The sequence below is a fragment of the Lepeophtheirus salmonis genome, chromosome 3, assembly GCF_016086655.4.
Source record: "Lepeophtheirus salmonis chromosome 3, UVic_Lsal_1.4, whole genome shotgun sequence".
Lineage (NCBI taxonomy): Eukaryota > Metazoa > Arthropoda > Copepoda > Siphonostomatoida > Caligidae > Lepeophtheirus > Lepeophtheirus salmonis.
In genome coordinates, this window is record NC_052133.2 from 35,108,738 (window position 1) to 35,130,573 (window position 21,836).

General features: G+C 28.4%; 1 protein-coding gene across 1 annotated transcript in view; it reads right to left on the reverse strand.

Moving 5' to 3' along the window:
• The window catches only part of Cph (BCL11 transcription factor chronophage), a 251,648-nt gene extending 234,959 nt beyond the window's left edge, over positions 1-16,689 (reverse strand). The window contains exon 1 of the mRNA XM_071887366.1: positions 16,194-16,689. Within this exon, the coding sequence (XP_071743467.1) occupies positions 16,194-16,230 (37 nt within the window). The 5' untranslated portion in view covers positions 16,231-16,689. The remainder of the gene's footprint in view (positions 1-16,193) is intronic.
• Positions 16,690-21,836: the final 5,147 nt, after the last annotated feature.

Below are 21,836 nucleotides of genomic sequence, written 5' to 3' on the forward strand. Positions count from 1 at the left end.
TTATTTTACAGGCCCACAGTTTCACGCTCGTGTAAATACCATACAATCGATATTTTAATCTATGATAGTCAGCTGTCCATTTGTTTTATCTTATTTGTGTTTTGAACAATGATTGTTTAATCTCTATAAATCTTACTATTCAAATAATCTACTTCTTTTTAACTATGCACAGTTCAAAAATTGACCTAAAATACCTAAAGAGTGTAATTGAATGACTACAAATGCAGGCAAGTTTTTGTTTCTATCTCTTTATTAAGAAGTAAGGGACGATAAATAAATTAGATAAACCTTAATGAAGAATAATGAAAACTACAAAACTGGGAATCCAAAACAGAAGTAACATTTTATTAAGAATAATTTCTTGTGTTTTTTTTAATTACATGGCTTGATTACACAACCAAATGACAGCTAAAACAAAAGTAAACAAGCTTTGTTTTTATCAAACCTCTCTATATGTAACAACAAAAGAAACAGGACGTATGCGATCTCCTCTGCACCGGTGTAAGCACCGAGAAGGCTACAGATAGTGTTGTTATCTCCGTCCGGACTGCCTACAACATCAAAAAGTCTATTACAGCCCCATACGATCAAGAAAAACCAAAACTTTTGTAGCAACAATACGGCTTACTTCTAACTTGCCTCCATGGGACCCTTTTTAAGTCTTGAACTTAACCCCCTCTACTTTACAGTTAAAGGCATCTCGGATAAGAATGTCTGCCACACCTCTCATCCAAATTGAGATTCGTTCAGAGCTGCCATCATGACAATATGGTCCGACATTAACACGACCTGCATCGCCATAAGCTTCAAATTTATTCGCCAGCGTGTCTAGCCTGTAATTACTTGCAAAGTATACCATATTGAATAAAAAATATATCGAAATATAGTATTTTAACTAATCACAAGATTGGTTTTGAGTTATCTTTTCTTGATTCCATAAAAATGACGTTTTTTGTAATTTTTTGGGTCCCCATCCTGTATTCTCAATAATTTTTCTCTTGCAATCTTAAACAAAGCAGTTTATAAGTTTTACTGTCTGTCAAAAAACTTTCAAATTTTTGACTTATTCTAGTATCACATTAGGGACTAGGTTAAATTTAAAGTATTATATTAAGAACAAATACAATCATATATTAATAATTATAATCTGCCAAACTCAACTGACTACATATAAGCAAATCGACAGACATAATTTAAAATATATGAATTATTATTAAAGGTAAAAAATATATAATATAGTTATATTTCTAGGAGACACACATGAAACTCCTTCAACTATTTGAAACCCTGCAAAAGAGTCAAAAAGGGTCCAAACCCTTATCAAAGTGTAATAAAAATTCTTTATATATTTATACATACTGTCCATGGGACCCTTTTGCAAAACAAGAGTAAGTGAAGGGCGGGGGGGGACTTAGTTCTTTATGTTAATATTATATATAGGTATATGTTTGTACATATTATTTAATTATAATAAAAATTTTATTGTTTTTCCGCTACCTTGAAGTAAGTAATTTATTATAGTCCGTTGATAAAGTAGAAATACTATTTAAACACCCTCTTTTCCGAGCTATTTATTATAAATATACATATTTTAGTCACGAATGAGACGCAACTTAAAGGACTATTTGGTATTCTATCGTGACCCTCTACATAGTATCCAAGAATTACAAAGTAAAGTAGCCTTTTGTTTTGCATATTTCAATGTTGATAAGAACTCTATGTAGAGTCATTTTTGTCAATGATGAAGGAATATATTTGTTTGCCAAGTCACCACTACATATGTGGTACTACTACGTAAGAATAAGCTGAGATAAAAAATGAGATTTTTTTTTCTTAATTTCGATAAAATTATTATAAAATATTGATTTACAACATCATGATTAGTTGATTACTTTATACAAATGTTTTCTTCAACTATTTATTTATATACATGGTCAAAATAATCATAACATTAATTATGTAATATATGGTATAGCTTTTTGTAGTATATCGACACTATTGGGATACTGGAGTACTGTTGCATTTAAAAATGTATTTTACAAAATTGGTATTGACACCGGTACATGCAATGTTATTACCTCATAAAAATATCTATGACGTAACTTCCTCACCAAAAAACAAACATACATGGTCTCTTTCATCAAATATCCTAACTAACTCCTACTCCAACAGACGGGTTTGCCAAGCCCTTAACAAAATTGATAGTTATAACTTCAGTAAAAAAAAGTATCAAAGTACCAATAGCAGACTCGGATATTGAGTGAAAAATGAGCATTGATAAAATTTTTGTTCATTTTGGAATACCTGAACGCAAAGAATATTTGAACAGCGTTAATTAGCTGTTTATTTTCTTGCTCCTTTTTTTAGTGTTTTCCACAAATATTCTTTATCCCAGAACCAAAACTAAAACAAAGTGGTGAAGTGTCGACCACGCAATCAATTTTTGTCGAAATTTAGATCAGTAAGATAATTTTTTTTGTCTGCTATAGACGTGTTGAGTAACTTAAATAACACAATAAGGAACCTTCGAAACATGAAAAAAAAATGCATTCGTAACAAGGGAAAATGATGAAGTGACATCATCTGTAGTAACTGACAAAGGGATATTTTGATATAAAAAATGCTTTTCGTAGTCAATAAATTAAGAAACAATTTAATCACGTGATCTTCGTTTCGTTTAAATAAATGAAAAGAAAGAAATTAATGATTGTCAACCAGAACAAAAAAATTTCACCAATAAAAAAAAATTCTGAGCAATCATATCAATTTTGGGAAACCAAAGACGGTACAAAAATATTGATATCGTGACAACACTATTGAATTATTCTATATTAAATATAAATACTAGCTTGGTCAGTTTTATGTTGTTGTAGTACATATATAAATATTCCTAACAAATCCTTGAAAGCTTTTTCCACATTTTTTTTTGCATGCTTCCTTAACACTTGATAAAAAACAAACCTCCCTTTATTTGATATAAAAAAACTTCTTTATCATCTTATCAAAAAGGAAACGAAAGGAGGGGAAGAGGGGGGGGGGGAAGAGGAATCAGAAGGATCTCTTAGTTACAATCTCAAAGAATTAATTACACTCTGAGGTCATTAGAAATACAAGTAAGGAAGGAAATAAGTTTTTAAAATAAAATGAAGACGGAAACATAATTTTTGTTCTTTTATTTGATCAAAGTCTCAAGTCCTTTAAAGTAATCAAATTAATCCATTACAACGACTCAAATTACACTCGTTCATTTTATTATTTGTAGCATTTGTCACATATGCAAGAAAATCAAATATACGGCTTCAAAATGATGCATTTAATATGATATGACCCATTAAAAAAAACAAGAAAAGAATCATTCGGCCATGTTTGGATCTATAACAGTATTACATCATGTTAAGCAGTTGCATATATGTACATTAGGGAGCAATGAAATATTTGCTCTTAAGGCATTATTCCTTGTACATATTTGAAATCTATGCTAAATTTGAAACAGATCGATTTTTCTATCTCATTTGTAATTACACGTCTAAAATTTAACTACTACATAATTAATAAAAATACAAATTGTGATCACTAAAGTCTTATGTAATTTGATGATTTTTGGTACAAAAGCTCTTTTTCTTATGTGAGAGGAAAAAGAACCAAATTTTAGTTTGCTTAATTCAGTCACTCATAAGATAATAATACTACAGAAATAAAGTTCTATTTTTTTACTCTATCCATAATATTTTGTAAAAAATCTATGTTATAAAAAAAATAAGTTTGGTCATAACGGGGATACCTGAAGATTTTAAGATTTTCTATGGTGTGTAGAAATTGTAAAAAGTTTGAGAAGCATTGTTCTAAGGTAAATACAATGTTTATACATATGTATGTGATTGGTAAGGTTGGCCAGTCTTTAATTTGATACTTTATATGGTTTCGGTACCGTCTTTGTTATTTGTCTATGAAAAAAATTGAAAATTTTATTACTATAGAAGACAAACTAATGTTTTAGTAGAGTAGTTTTATTTACTCAGTAAAACTGTTAGTATTTTTTAAGTTATTGTAATTCATTTCCCTTTAGATTCAATTAAAGTATATTACAGCTTGTTCTTAATTCTTGATATTTTTGCCTTGAAAATAACTTTATCAGGTGAAAAATGTTTCATGGAAGTAAATATATATCTAAAAAAATGATTTTTCAATCTTTTTTTTTCTAGTTAATATATACCTACTTGTTTTATGATGCAAAATTATGTTATAATCTATTTGCACTTAGCAAAAGGGTTGTTTTAGATATTAAAAAGTTTCAATTTGAGACATTTTATGTAAATATCATATAAAAAGGTTTTTTTGTATGTAGCATATATACAGAAAAAAAATTAGGGGTTAAGTTTATAAAAGTAACCCAACGGATCATCAAAATTTTGCAACCAATATATCTCTAATGATTACGAATGTAAGGCACAAATTCTTGATCATAAACATACTTGTTCTCACATTCCGTTTAAAAATTTAGGCTTTGCATAACCAACATTAAATTGTCCAGCTTCTTCATTGTGATGAGATATAGAGAAACGTATATAAGATAATGTGTATTGATCTGTATGCCTGGATATCGTTTTGTTTGTTCACTATCTTTTGTCTTTTTCTTTGTGTAACTTCAAGAAATAACTTATTTTACAAATAATTTTTGACACTTTGTTTCTAGCCAAATTTCATACATATATGATAATTCCCTCTTTTTTTATGCATACCTAAATTTAAATATACATCAATATTTTAAATGATGTGTACATTTTTTCATAATATATATATAAAAGCTATATTCTTGTATTATTGTTATACATATGTAAGAACAAGGGATCAACGTTCACTATTATGTATATTTGAGTATTCAAATTCGCACTTAAATTATTGACTATGCATCAAAAGTATCATGGACTATTAAGCGTATTTTTGGGAGGGAACATCTCATTTAGTATGGATATTTATTATATAGATTAGTGTTGTTCTGTTTTTGGTACTACAATAACATATAACAGATGCATTAAAAACAGTACTTACCTTACGTCTTAAAAAGTGACCAACAGATGGTGGAATCCCTCAAACTTTTAACCCTGCTCCACCAGCAAATTGTCTTATATTTAAAAAAAATAATAATAATACAATTTTTATGTCATAGATAAAACAATTTGGAGCTAGACATATACAAAAACAAAATCCTAAGAACGCCTCTGTAAGTTCATTTCTAATGCAAATAAATAAATTTTTGAGATATATATTTTCATTATTTACTGTTTATTATCTTTACTTGTCGAATAAAATCGAAAAGTACCAAAATAACGATCCCATATCGGTATCAGAACCGGTACAAATCCATTGGTATCCCAACAACACTAAAGTGTATTCATAATTTGTTTAACCTTCCGTTATTCCCTATTAGATCTTAGATATAGATTGGAACAAAAATATAATACACAAAAATACATCAAAGATATTTCAGTCCCTGGGATGGATAAAAACCTTACACAAGAAATGAAGGGTTTTTAGGGAGTGAAGTAGTCCAAAAAACCTTTAAGATCAACAACTGAAAAGTCAATTAAGAATGGAAATGGGAACATGGAAAAATATTATATTATATTATTTGGTAAATGGTTTCTACTTATTCATTTTGATCGTGTTTTGATAAATTACATAAATAACATATACTATAATATAACAAAATATTATTACTCACTAATAAGAAAGTCCCTCCAAATTAGCGTGACAAAAAGAAATAATTTATTCGGTAAAAATGGAAGCATGAGTTATTGCCATGAATTAATATTACCAGAAATATATATGAATAAACATAATTATAAGAATCTGGTCTGTCTTTTTCTAAGAAAAAGATTTACATACATTTATTTACGTACATATAAAGGAAGTTATTGATTACTTGTTACATTTTCCGACCCAATGTGTAAATCGGTATACCGGTATTTAAGGGATCCTGAAGGAGGGTCAATTTTTGTAGGGTGGGGACTAGAGGGTAAGTCTTCTCTTGAATGGGACTCCACTCTGTATATTATTTTGTAAAAAGTCAAACGAAGTCTTTGCTTTTTGTGAAAAAGATCATCCTAAATATATATATAAAAAATTCCATTCGATAAAAATTGCATAAAAAGGTACCTATAAAAAATTTATTTTATTTTTAAAAAAAGCGAAAATGCTTTAAAATAAATTAAAGCTTTATATATGAAAGAAAGAAACTAACCACCAAAATTCATCTTTGGCTCCAGTTCCCGCTCACGCTAAAATCGCACGATTACTGACGTATTATAACGCTCCTATACAAAATTGGCCTTGAAACCGGTACTATACTAAATCGGCATTGAAATCGGTACTTGCAACACTAACATATTACTTCATACAATATAAACTACTGCCCCCTAACTCCTAAGCTGTAAACTAAGCAGCGAAACGATGTTCTTGAGTCTATTTTTGTATTAATTAAATTTATTACGAGAATATTTTTTACCCACTAGAAGTGCAATGAATTAATCTATAACTAACAATCTGCATTAGTTCACTCGTGTTTTGAATTATTAAGGTTAATTTTACGAAGAGAAGAAGAAACTATATAAATCACTAAAAAAATTATTCTTAAGTACATAAGAAACGAAAGTTATAAAATACCGATACAAATTTTGGGAGTGGAACTGTTAACAAAGTATTGATATCGTGACATCATTATGTACCTATTTATATATTCTAGAATTTATCGGTATACAAGTGTTATTAGGAATACTAAAGTTTTGACACATTTTAGACGGTACTACACTAAATTCATATTGAAACGGTCATTACAATGTTAATACGTCATAAAAAATTGACCAACTGATGGTGCATCCCCTCTAATTTCGGAGGTAGTCCCCATCCTAAACCAAATCTTGTGAACTTCCCTATAGGTACATTTGAATCGCCTTAACAACATTTTTTTGTAACAATTTTAGTCGAAAAAGTAACAAAAACTATCAAAAAGTGTTAATAAATGTGATGCTGGAAAATATTCATATCGTGACAACACTAATGTATTGCTTATCAATTTAATTTTTTATATTTATTCACGTACCTATGTTAGCTTACCTATCATTTTCTATTGTCATTTTAAAAGCTCATAGGAGTAGACATATAAAATCTTTGTTAATTAATGATGTTCATAGTACAACTATGTAGCAGTATAATAATTCTCCCTGTTTTATGTATTTTCATTTTAATATCCTATTTCAAATATCATTCACCAAAAACGATTTCATGTCTTTATATTATATCTGTCTATATTATATAAATTAATATACATAAAAGTTTTAGATTTTTTTTTCAAAAATGTGATAAATGATCGTAGTAGTTCGTATCATTCATCATTTCAATATTGAAATACATTTGATAGTCTATATATTTTATAGAGTGTATTATATACTACATTGGTCCCTTTTAATGAATGTAGGATTGAAAAAAAAATAAGAAGAAAACAATCAAAGAGACCAAGAAATGAGCGATCTGCATACATTCAAGCCCAGTACAAAAATTGGTACCGGCAGGTTGATAATTTTTCAAATGGAAAAATATTACAAACATGTTCTTAAGGGCAATTCATATGTACTAACAGGAGCATACACTGGATTTTTGTTTGTATAGGGCCATAGCACATAAAATTAAATAGTTATGTCATCGAAAGGACATTATTATTATGACGTAATGGCTCTGTAGGTACTGGGTTTCATTACTAATTACGTACTTTACGTTGTAAATGCATCAGTACCCTGGTACCACTATATCACCGGTATACCAAACAATGGTACAGGCTTGATGAGATAAATCCAGCCTTTTTAAGCATTATCAAAAACATATTTTATAATAAGGATAAAAAATTATTATCTAGTTGTTTTTTTTAGGTGTAAGATTAGGTGTTTCAGAATATATATTTTCTATCATATAAAAAAGTAATCAGTCTAAAAATGGAGAGGAAAAAAACGATACAATGTTTGGATTAGATCACACGGAATACTGTCCTAGTGAAATCAAAAACGGGCTTGGTTCCTCCAAGCGCAGAGTTTATGATATTTATAATTGCGGGGAAAGATTACAAGAATTTTAGAAAAGTCCACAAGACAAGTTGGGACAAGAAGATTCTTTGTTTTTCTGACGAAAAACGATATATTACGTTCAATCCCTGAATGATATCTGTATGGTGTCCAAAAAGTTAACTAGAGCCATTTAACTATGATTAAAGTTATTAATTTGTGCTTAAAGATAAAGGTTCAGGAGCGTCACATCTTTATATAAAGAAGTTTAAGTCAACAGGGTAACAAATTTTATAATTGAAGTTTAATGAAGAAAATAATATTTTATATCTTTGATAAGATGAACTGAATGGTAGAAATACTTTCAGAATTATTACTGGGTAGCTGAAGTAGGAAGTGGCTGCTCTCCCTGGTTTTAAACAAAGTTTTCAAGCTTTTATTTGGCTTGAGTGTCATTGGAAGGAGCAGTGGCAAACACTGGGCTCCCATCTTTCCGTGGATGTGGTAAATGTATGTTAGTCTTTTTGATCTTAGATTAAGATAAAATTGAATACGTCTATAATTTTGGCCTATATATATATATCGTTAATTATATTTTTAAATGATTTATCTGGACATTTACTGTTTTTTTAAATAGTCCGGATTGGCTAATTGACCCTGAATATCAGTTAATACTTATTATATTTGGTCATTCACTTACAACATGCCCCTTTGACCTTTTTTCCTTACAATTTGTGGATATTTGTACATACATACACCACTATTGAAGTAAAGAGAAACACGTAGCTACAATTTGTTTCGATGTATTTTAATCACGTATGAATATTATTCTTTTTATTTTTTATTATTTCTCTACATATATACTCCATTCCTGAACTAACAAAATATTTCATTGTTCGTCTCACGACCCTTGTTTTTTTTTGCTAAATATGCATTTCAGTATGATAAACAACATAATATAAAGGACCCCTATTTGACCCTTTGAAGAGGGTCATTTATTAACCAAAGTTGCAAATCAGTTAAGGAGTAATCATTTCATACCTAGCAATCCCTTATGAATCATAATGCACACACACTGGAAAAAAACAAGAACCATAATTCATGTCTAATTGACTATATACATAATATATCGTTATGGAGTGGTGGTCAAATAACCTCTTTGTTACTTGAAAGAGGGTGTTGTCCATAGTAAAAAGTAAGGTTTGCCGTATATGGACTAGCTCCATATTATGACTCGACTAATATATTTATATTGTTGAGTCGGTGAAAAAGGCGCAGCTTACAGACTAATTGGTAATTCGACGAATCTATAAACCAATTGGCGAAATACAGACAACGTCATCAGTATTTGTCCAATTTTGTTAGCTAGGGACGTTGAGAAGACTTAAATCTTACTCTATATCTCTTCAAAATCAGCAATTATTTTCCCTCAAAAAATTTTTTTTTTCTTTAATAACCATTGAAAAGACAAAAGTGCCCCTTGTAGTCACTTTTTAATATTATTTCAATATCTATTAACATTATCTATCATGCTTATCAATGTAAATATATAAATGTGACACCAATTTTAACTGCCATTTTTTATTATAATTATTGAAAATATATTGTCAAAAAACTATAAGCGTCCATAAAATTCTATGTATATGTTCATACATAAAACAAAATTGAATTCACAATTTATAAATGATTAGAAGATCAAATAGGTTTTGTAAAAAGCCGAAATATTTTGTTAGCTGATGTGTTTGATTATGTAAATGAGACCAATCCCTCAATTGGTCCATATGACCATTTTGATTCATTAATTTCACTGGGATCTCAAAGGTTAATTTGAAAAAAAAATTGGCTGATTTTTATGTCGTTTAACCTCCAAATAATCTGTAAAGTCCTAAAAAATTATCATTGGTCGGGTCCAAAATATGTATCTATATGACAATTAGAGAAGTGAAAATGCGTGCATTTCGAGGCGTGCAAGAATACTATTTTACAATTTCCTTGTACTCTACAAATGGGATATACTAACTTGAACAAGCAGAATATTCAATTGTTTTCTTACACACTTATAAATGCGTGCCCTTCTTTAATTGTTATATATTAATGGTAAAATAATCTCTTTGTTCTTTGAAAGAGTATATACTTTAAACATACCATAGAATGAGTTTTGCTCTATAATGACTATATCAAACTTATGTTGGAATTAAGGATACTATGCCTTTTTTGGTAATACTTTTCTCATTCAAAAGTGGATCGTATATACATAGTTTGATGGCTATCAAAACAAATATGTATGTACATAGATCATAAGTTATAATAGAATTTGAAATTCCAAACGGTCATTTTTCGTTTGTACAATACAAACACTGTCTCAAAAATAATAATATATCGAGAGAAGCACACAGACACATATAAGTAGCAGCAGATGAAATGGGATTTGAGGGAGGTCGAATATATATGTGTATACAGGGTGAAGCAACAGAACTTCCTTTTTTCAAAAGGCAATCAACAAGTTTTATTAATCAAAATGTTTTTATTTTTGTTTGATAATGACAATACACATTTACAAATTTGTTTTACGCAGTTTTAAAAATTAAGTAATTTAAGTAACGTTCCACATTGTCCATACACTGACTGAATCGTACTTTGGTATTTTCATACCTGGTGAGTTTTTAGCTTTTTATAGTAAGTATTTATATACGAATATTTAGAATTGTATAAATGATGACCTGTGGTATGTAAAAGTATAAGAAACCAAAAATAAACTAGTTATCCTGACAATTTTGATGATTATTTGATGGGAGATGAGCTTAGATGTTATGACATTTTATTATACCTATTTGTTACTGTGAAACCAAGGAAACGCACTCTGTATTTAGGAAGAACATAAGGAAGGAATTGCTCATATATCGATCATCAATTCTGCCTTGAGTCCTATAAAGACTTAGACTTATAACCTCCCCGGCAAAAATCTCATCGTTACTTTCTGTCTTTCATGAGTACATACAATAGTACTTACTTTATACTTAGATATTCTCCTTTCTAGATTTTAAGAATATTGATAACAGCATTAAAAAATTAAAATAATTTTCAGTTTGCAAACTTAATAAAAATACTGTCAGCGTTAATGTCATATTTTAACTAACCAATATTAGGGGTGTTTGGTAAACTGATACCTTAGTTGAACCAATATACTCTCACATTTCATTTGGTAAAATAAGAAATTGGTATTGGAACCTGGAACCGATACTTGGTGTAACGTTAGGTCATAAAAAATAACCTACTAATGATTCAACCCACACAAAATTTAAGAACGCCAACCCTTATCAAACAAAATAGTCCTTTATGAATAAAGCAAGAGTATAAAGGTGTCAACCCCGATCCCCCCCGTCAAAAAAATAAAATATCGTAAGGTATTTATATGGCACAATTGATTTTAAGCTAAGCCAGATTTGACGTAGGGAGCTGTCCAGGTACCCATCTAGTTACCCAGGTTTTTTTAAACCTGATTTTTAAGAATCCTGTCACAATACCGTACGGTTGTATGCTAATAAGTAGAAAATATTTAAAAATATATATTCATAGTTGCCTATTTTAATTTTACCCAAGCAAAATACAATAAAACTATTATTCTCATGACAACACTATTGCAAATACATATTGACACGGCTGTAAATATCAGTCTCTCAAATTGAATGTATTGTCAAAGTAGGATTACTTATTCCTGAATAGCTAGATATGCATAATAGGCAATTAGTGAAGGGGGGAGACAAGAAGATAAATATGAAAATATTCCTTCTCCTCCCCCACCTTAGTTCTGTCTAAGGTGGTTTTTGTTTCTTGAAGCTCATAAATAAAATATATATAAAAAAAACAGACTCATAAATTTTATAGTAAATAATAATAATAATATTTGTCAACGTGTTTCTAATGGCCTTATATTTAAAATAACAATAATAATAGAAAGAAGAAGAGAAAAATTAGGGAATTTGGCAGAGGCTACTACTAGCATTAATAATTGAGAAACAAGAAAAACACTCTTATATAGCTAAACACAAACATCCACAAATAAATTGGTATTTTCCACCTTTCGATTACTTTTTTATTGACACTATCATCATCATCTTCATCAATGCTCGCAATTAAATCAAAACAAACACATTAATCCCTTCTACATACCATTTAAGACCCTTGAAGAGCAAAGAGCCGCCAATTCCGCATATGTACAAACACATACATATTTTGAATTCCTTTGATTTCTTTTGTATAAATTACACACTATGACTAACATATGTATATATGTAAACACTTGTAGGTATAAGTGCCTAACTGAGTGAAGTATATGTGAGTCAACTAGCTGAATCGAGTATAAAGCTTGCTTAAAAATAATTGGGCAATGTTTGCAAATTATTACTGAGGTTTTTTCCCCTCAAAAAAAAAAAAAAAAAAAAAAGTTACAAGATGAAAAGCCATTTATTTACTTGAAACTCCATACATTCCGCCATTTTGGACTGGAGAGGTTGACGACATTTTACTAATAAGTTCCCTTTTTCCTTTTCACTTTATTTAACCCCAAAAATTGATGTAATTTAAGGCATTTAATTTTTAATGATTTTTTGAAACCCTTGTCGTAAGACTAAAAACTTGCATAAATCATCCATATCATTTATATTTATAATGCAAAGTGTGTTTGTCTATGAAGGACTCCTTTTTGAGTGTGTGCCTAATATCTTAAAACTGTATGACTTATTGATCTAAGAAATAGTTGATTTGTAAATATATATTGCTTGATTACATATTTTTATAGTTACTTCATTGGGTTGATTTGTTATATGTAAAAATCCGGCAAATAATTAATAATTAATTTCAATCATGTTTAAAAAACAACTTTAATGTTGTTGAAACTATAAAATGATTGGAGTGGCCATTTTGTATAGATTTTGTGTAATATATATTTATTGAGTTATTGAGGGTTAATTAAAAAAAAAAATCGTACAAATACTCTTTAATATTCTTGTTTTCCTGTACTTAAGGTTTCTAAATCTTAAATTAATTAACTACTTTAATATAGTCACAATTGTACAGTGACCGAATGTTTATACTTAAAAGATTTGTATAATTACATATTTTCACATAAAAATTTTAAGATAAATTTGATATGAAAAAAGTGTACAAAATTTTTTCAAATAAGGAACATAAAGGAAATAGCTTAAATTTTGAAAACCTTTAGCAGATTAAATACTTTGTTTTATAGTGATATTTACAATGTGGTTAGAGTTGCCATATTTATAATTGCTGTTTAAATAAATATATTTACAAGTTTTTAGAGCTAATTTGGAAATTAAATATAAAGGAAATCAATAAAACCTTGTTCTAATTTATAGTACTTATGAAAGCCTTTAATCAAATTGGTCTTTAGATAATTAGATCATTTTTTTGTCCTCAATTTGTAGAAGCTTTATTTGTGTACACAAACATATTCTTGTCATAAAAATAATAATTAAATATCCCATATAAATAAAGAGCTATGATTTACAATGACAAGATGTGTTTATATAAGTTTATATATCCATGTAAAGAGAAAACCGGACAGATAATAATTTGTCCTTTTCCTCATGGAGTGAGGGTAATTGATTAGGAGGATGATCCTATTTAGGTCATGTACATATGTACATTGAACATACATCACTTTAAAACAAGTGACTCATAATTTTATATAATATATAGCTTTTAATAAGAATATATTTACCCCTTTACAATTAAATATAAGTGCTAGTTTTTAGACTCCGTTCAAGATAATTTTTTCGATTTGGTCTGAAGTGATGTTTGTATACCAATATTTTGGTCCAGACTGAAGCTCAAATCATAGACCGAAATTTCATTTTCTATGAAAAGTGTCTCTCATTTTTTCTGTATAAATTTATTTTCTCAAAAAAAAATAATATCATAAGACTGGATTTAGATACCTTTGTTCGAGTGGACCTATTTAGTTAAAATTATAACGGTGTCAGACCGCAAAATTAATAAGTGTGTATAATATGAATATTTATAGCTATATATTGTGTTGAATTTCTTATTGGAAATTGTAGCCCGGTCAAAGACTGTTATAATTTTAGATGGGCCAAACTTATTTTGCTCTTTAAAGAAGTTCGGTCCAGACTTGTCGCATAGAAATATTTTGCTTAGAACTGTTTTACAAAAGCTATAAAAAAAGTGGTGAAACGCTGAACCTGTCATCTATTTTTGCTCAAAGTACTGGTTTGTGCAGCACTTTTAATTGTCCGCTAGAGCTTCAAATTTTGTTAAGATGAGTAGTGAAGTGAAGTTTACAATGTTTCCCCTTTTTTTGAGAACAATAACAAATGATACTGATACAGCTGATCAAAGTACGAGTACCAACTGTTCTTTAACTTTCTTTCTTTAAAGTCAACTTTCCATCAAAATTCCACCCAATTTTTAAATGAACTATATAGCTTCCATAAATTTATCTTTCCAATTGAATTAACTTGGTAAATTCTACAAAGGGCAAACAAATTCGGATACGTCCGGAGGGAAATTGATTAAGTAACATCATCTGTGCTATCATGAAAAGTAAAACTTGGTTAGGAAATCTACTTCTGAGCCAACAGTCGCTTTTTGTCACTCTATTTATAGCTTTGGGTTTCACATTAAAAATAGGTCTAATTTTATATTTGATTTATACTGATTCTATAGATTTATGATTATAGACGTTATATATGTTCCTAAATTGTGAATATCATTACAATGACGTCATATGAAGTTTTAAGTGTTTTCTATAAATTGTGTACAAGTCGTATAACTGAAAAATTGGCTTAATAATTGGTCCAAAGAGTGAGACTACAGAAAAAAAATTAAAATTTGATTATGAGACAAAATAAAATAAAATAATTATTCGAATGTTTTGGCTGAGAACGCATTTTCAACCAATATATTGTCAAAATCGGATAACAAAAATCACTTAAGATCGAACTGAAAAAAATCGGCCTCAAGCCGAGTCTCAACACTAATATAAATATATATAAGAAAGAGAAAAACGAGTTAACATACACATAAAAAATTAATAGTTGGAGATTAACTTTGACTCGTAGTTTTTTGTATTTTTCTTCCAAAACGGAAAAACCTTTCATTTTCTTAGCCCTTTTCAAACAAATTTGTTAACTTCATATATTATATGTATGTATAAATAAAAGCATCTCCTGTTAATAGTCTGTTAAAAAAATCTATACGATATTCCACTATAACAACAACATCAATGTTTTGGAACATCTCCTTGAGAAAAAGAGTAGAGTATAAACAAGAAGCGGAAACGTCGTTCCTCGGATATATTTATCATTCATATATAAGTAAAAAGAAAGAATACGTTGTGAGGTGTTTTATTTTCACAAATACTTTTTTTTTACGTGTCTACGTTTTTTTGAGAAAAAGGAAATATACTGATTTTATTGTGTTATTAATGGGTTATGGAGCTATGTTTTGGGAGACTGATTTTATTATTACTATTATATTACTCACACAAAATTCCAAGTCTTTAGTTTCAAAAACCCTCACAAAAATATATTATTGATTGATTCAAACTCATAGTATATCGATCCAAAAAAAGTTTTTTTATTTTCTTTTTATTTCTTTCCTTCTCTTATTATTTTTTAAAAAAATATTCCACGAATGAGAATAATACGTATTTTGATACAATAAAAAGAAAGCATCCCTTTGAGGGTTAGCAACCCACGGGGTAGGTGGGGGGAAATAATACATCGAAAATGTTGTCGGGAGGAAATCAAATTAAAGTTTCAATACGATATGGGTTTGAGTATGAAATTATATTACTGCGTGGTTGTAATTATAAATTAAGTATTTTACCCATTAAGGAGATTAGGGGACCATGAACTTTATTAATAGTAAGCTACAGTGACAAAAATCCATAGTAGATGGATAGACGCAATATGTTTAACGTATGAATAAATTTTAAAGTTTCTTCGTAAAAAAAAATTTTTTACGAGGGAAATTAAAGCAAAGTTTAAGTTACCTGTTGAAACATTTATACTTAATGATACGGAGAAAAGGTAAAAGCACACTTAACGGAAAGTTACATATTATATGCTTATAATTTAATAGATTTTGAAAGCACATTACCTTGAGATATTTTGACAGCTGGCATTTTGATTCTCATGTTGACGATGAAATTAGTTCTACTCCTGTATGCGTTGATTCCAAAAATATATATGATACTTAAAATAGGGCTTCCAGCACAAAATTATTATGTAGAAATATATGAAATAAATATATATAATTTTTTTTAGGTAGACTTAAAAAACAATATTTTTCTGGTCTGCAATAATTTTACACAAATATTTATAATCATAGAAAAATATTTTATAGGTTTGACAAACAAATAGGAACTTTTGATTTGTTATAATTAGGTTGGCTTGTGTTGTTTTGGGTTGTGTTTTATTTAAGGTATCAGATTTATGAGTAAATTAATCATTTTTAGTCGGGTAAAGTTTTTGTTATATTGGAAATGACCAATGAGTATTTGATTTTAAAGAGGTCGTGATCAATCTCTTTGTTGTTATTGTTGTTGGTTTTTGGTCTTAATCGAACATTCACTCACGAAGTCTGATACAAAACTAAATAAACTATTCAAATTTACAAATAAAACATATATTACTTGTACATATATATCAGAAAGAAGAAAAAAAAAGGAGCTTAGAGAACAACCCATCTATTTTTTTAATTTTTTTTAAAATAAAATTGAAAAAAATAAGACTTCATATAAGTTATATTTCAAATAAATTCCGCACGCCTTTGACATTCCCTTTTTGTACATACATCAAGGGAAAGAAGAAGAAATGGTGGGTGAAAGGAAAGACTCAAAATATAAAAAACCTTTCTTTTCTTCTCGTAGAATTAAAACAATTTTCACGGAACCTTTCCCTAAAGTGAAAGCAACTTTTTGAAAAACCAAAGTTTAGATATATGTGCGGTAGATGGTGTGGAGTAGAGTGAAAGCTCTCTCTCTCTATATATATGGGAGAATTGTGAAAGCAGGGTTTAAATGATGTGTGTATTGTGTCGCCACTATACGGAGAGAGATTGAACTTACGAGTTATTCTACAGAAAAATAAGTACAAATTGAGTTAGTGGCATAAAATGATCTGCATCTCAAATAGAATGGAAAAAGGAAATGAAAAAGAAGGGGTTATATTATATTTATATAATGTAATTATCTGCGTATGAAAGAACCTCTGTTGATCATTCATATTTCCAGATCTTCCTTCCCTACAATATTCATAAAGAATGAGTCATTATACTTAATACCTTTGTATGAAGTATCATTAGCTCTTTCATAAATAGTATACTGGATAATAACTGATTACTTAATTCAACCCTTTCACATAAATATAGTGTAAAAGTACAATTAATGTCAGACGGTCTGTATTTTTTTTTTTTGATTATACTTAGCCTAAAAAAGTTATCATTATAATGTATATTATAAATTTCATCAGCGAATTTTTCTTTAAATATATGCCAATATTGTTGTTATACCTATGTGTCAAAAACAAGAGTTCTTTTGTATATTTACGGAAAAAATAAAATTAAACGAATAAAACAAATATACATGACTTATTCCACGAGAGCAAATCCTTGTTCCGTTTACAGATAAAGGCGTAGTTGTCTTACCAGGCACTTTCCAGAATACAATAACGAGTCCCGAAAGACAACATAATCACTTATATATACATTTCTAAAACATTTGAGTCAATAAAAATCATCTCTTATGACACTTTTAGAGTACAAAAAATCTTATAATTTATTCAATAAAGATTTCAAAATAAGAAAATCATTATTTTGCATAATATCATTTTGATAAAAAAAAATTGGCTAAATCATGAAATTATATACTAAATTTACTTTGTTGAGCAAAAAAAGAGCAAATAACTTACAAATTTATTGAGAATCCGCGTAAAAGTTACAAAATAATATTTTTACTCTATATAATGACTTTAATAAAATAATTTATTAATACGTTGTATTGGCTAGAAAAATGTCATCCAAAAACGATCACATAATTTGTTTTTTAATTTTAATTCACTAAATAAAGAAGATTTTATTTTATTCAAACTATGATCAAGATATACAATCTAAAGAACTCCATGACAACTTTTCCACACTCACCGAAATCGAAAAAAGTTGAAATACAAACCACCCTATTACTTAGACATATGTCAGGGAAACAAGTGCATTTATTAACCCCTGATCTTGAGCAAACAATTTTTTAATAAAGGAACTTATTGTTCTGCAAGTAAAAAAAATAATAATGGATATATTTATACCTAGTTGTATAGAAAATACCATTAAGTCAGTTCTGCTGTGGTACAGTTGTTGTACATATAACCAATTTTTGTGGTGCAGTCTTAATGAGATAGAGATGGATGACTCTAAGTATCCATTCTTATAAAAACGAAAATAATTAAGGAACAAAAGTCTTTTATTTTAATATCATGATTGACTACTATAGCTTTAGTCAATCATGCTATTAAATCATATAGATTTTGTAACATAACATAATTAATTTTAAGTATTAGATAGCCACTACGTATTTATATATTCGCTTATACAGTACCTATGTCACGATCGGAAAATTGTAAAAATATAACAGTCAGCAGATTTAACTATATCGTAGTTTGTATAGTATTGGATTTGGGTTTTATCACAACTCGAAAACCACCTTCACTTTACTAAAGCATTCAATATTATAAAAGTTGCTAGAAATCGGCAAAAATATTTTAGCCGATTAATTTGACCTTCCCTCGAATTCAATTAATCATAATTTAAAACATTCCAGTAATTACGATTAGCCAAATTTTTAGTATCAGTCAAAAGGACAGGGAAAAACTGAATAAGCTTATTTCTTATTAAAACAAGAGTTAATGTATTAATGAAGAAATCCCAAATTACATATTATTTGAAAATTCTCAAAAACTTGAGATAAATTTACTCAAAAATTGTTATGTTGTCGTGACAAGATACTCGACCGAATTCAAAATTTTTAACTCAAACTAGTATTATTTTTAATTCAGTATTAATAAGACATTCAGCCCTATTATACAATTTAATCCATTGAAACTAAACAGGGTCTTATAAATACAATTTAATGTGTATTTATATCTCTCTAAAAATTTCAACAAGATAAACGAACCTAAGAAGTTCAGAAATGTATTTAAAAAATATTAAGTAAGTCAAGTTTATGAATTTACCTATAACACTATATCTAGATTAAAGAAATTGTCTACATATAAATTATCTTTTTAAACAATTATTATCAGTATATTGGAATTTGAAGTCACTTTATCCGGTGGAATGTTTGTTTTACAAAAACTTTGGGAACTACATTTTTTTTTGTCACTAATATTTGCGATAAACGGGACACTGGAGTTTCAAAAGATAGTAACACATGATATGCAGCTACAAAGATAGGTCAAGAAATATATTTAAAGAGATCACAAGAGAATAGTTCGGGACTTCATTGTATATCAAAATAATATTATATTATCCAATTCTTATAATATAACTTAACTCTTAAAATACATTTGTGATTCAATTGAGTTATTAAATATCTAATTACGTACCTCCTAATAAAGGGCATTAGAATTCGATGGATGTCTATTGTATTATTAAAATTTTAATAACATATTTACGAAAATAATTATGTGTGATTTTTTAATCAATCAAGTAAATCTTTAGAGAAAAACAGTACAAAAAAATACTTTTTTGATAACTATGAACCAAATATAGCAATGGGACATTGCCAAATAAGCTAGACATATATATGGGTTCATTCAGATATGGAAACTTGAGTTACATTTACTTTATTTAAACTTAATTTCTAAACACTTAACTAGGGCTTCATATTTTAAAACATTTACTTTACTTATAATAATGACATTTCCCATTAACTGAATTGAATCACTTGAGTCTAAAAAGATAAAACTTTTTGCTTAAAGGTTACAAGTTGAGACTTATTTTTGAATTCCACATGGGTAACTTGGTCCATGTCTGAGTCCATTAGACCCAGATTTTAATAATATGTGTACTATATCATTTTCTTTTTTAAGAGCTAATATATTTAATAAACATTTGAGGCTTGACTTAGTTTATCCATCAGAAACACATTAAAAAACTTTTACGAAAGTTTTTTTTATCTTGACTCGACTTTGAGTCATATCCGATGTATGATACTTGACTTGAGTCTGTATCAAAAGTTTTGATTAGGACTCGAGCTCAAAGATTGAAGTAAGACTTGTATGAATTGACTGGTTAAAAGCGTTGGTATTTTGAGAATAACCATTCGTATGTATAATTGACCTATTATATCTACACAAACAACATATGGTTTTAAAAAAATGGTAGCATTGGAAAAAATGTAAAAGTTACAGACATGCACATGTACAAGTATACGTATGAAGATGTTAAATTGAATGTAACGTTAATTATCCTTATTTAATTACCAACTTCAACCCAACCAATTAAGAAAAACATGAGAAAAATGACAGTTAATAAGAAAATGGTTTTTCTAAAATTCCATCGATATATTTTTGTTGTAGGAAAAACGTGCAGCGTTTGACCTTTTTTTGGGAGGCAATAAGGGGTGCTAAATGACTTAAATACCACCATTATTTAAGGGTATTCTATTGTAAACTTTCACATAATATGTGGTGAGTTAATAGAAAATCAAGTAAGGAAAAACTTATCATTGATAAATATAACCCAATATTTGCTGGACATATTATGGTCAACAATAAGCTTTATTTTCAAAAGATGAGATACCCGATAATGTAATTAATAGTAAAACATCTTTATTTAACCATGAGTTTTCATATGGTCCCAATACCACCTTTACACCAAAATATATTCATTTCCAATTATTTAATTTGTCAAATTATTTTTTAGTAGTTTAATTACAATTTTTCAAGTTCTCAAATGAATTAATCAGAATAATTTGTAAATATGATACAAATGTAATCCAGACTCAATTTTGAGAACAAGTTAGTTCAGCTAGCTTTTATGTTGATGGTTCACATATGTACTTTAGACTTTCACCCAAAATGAGCAGGTCTTTTAAAAAAATTAATAAGTATATTAGTACTAAATAATTATTTTGGATCCTTTGTTTGAAGTAAAATACAAGTACTTTCCTTGCGATTGAAATCATAGGAAGGATATAATCTTTTTTTTTGAGAAGGATTCTTCTTTACAAAAAGCAAAAAACAAACAAACTAAAAAAACGTTCGTTGCTTTAACAAAAAAGCATAAACACATGTATATATTACATACATAATATATAGAAAAGTAATTATTGCCAGACATTAAAACTTTGTTTTAAACGCATAAAAATCTTTTAAAAAATTTACCGAATGGCGTAATAATTCATACTTTGTTTGAAGTCAATGTATGTATGTATGTACATCTGGAAGAAGAGGGGAGAGTATGTTGTAGTGTGTCTCTAGCATCCATTAAGGAATAGGTATGCTGTGGATTTTTTTTTTTTTGTGTTACATAAAAAAAAATATCATTTTTCTCCCTTTTTTCTCATGGTTACTTTTGTGACTCCTCACCTGACCGAAAAAAAGATGAAAAAATCATAAAGAGTTATGACAATTCTCGCGGTTTTTTATGAGTTGTAGAGGTTTGATTTTTACTCTTTTTTTTTGAGAAAGAGCTCACATGAATAACGACTTTTTCAATGCAAAAAAAAATGATCATCTTATTCCTTTA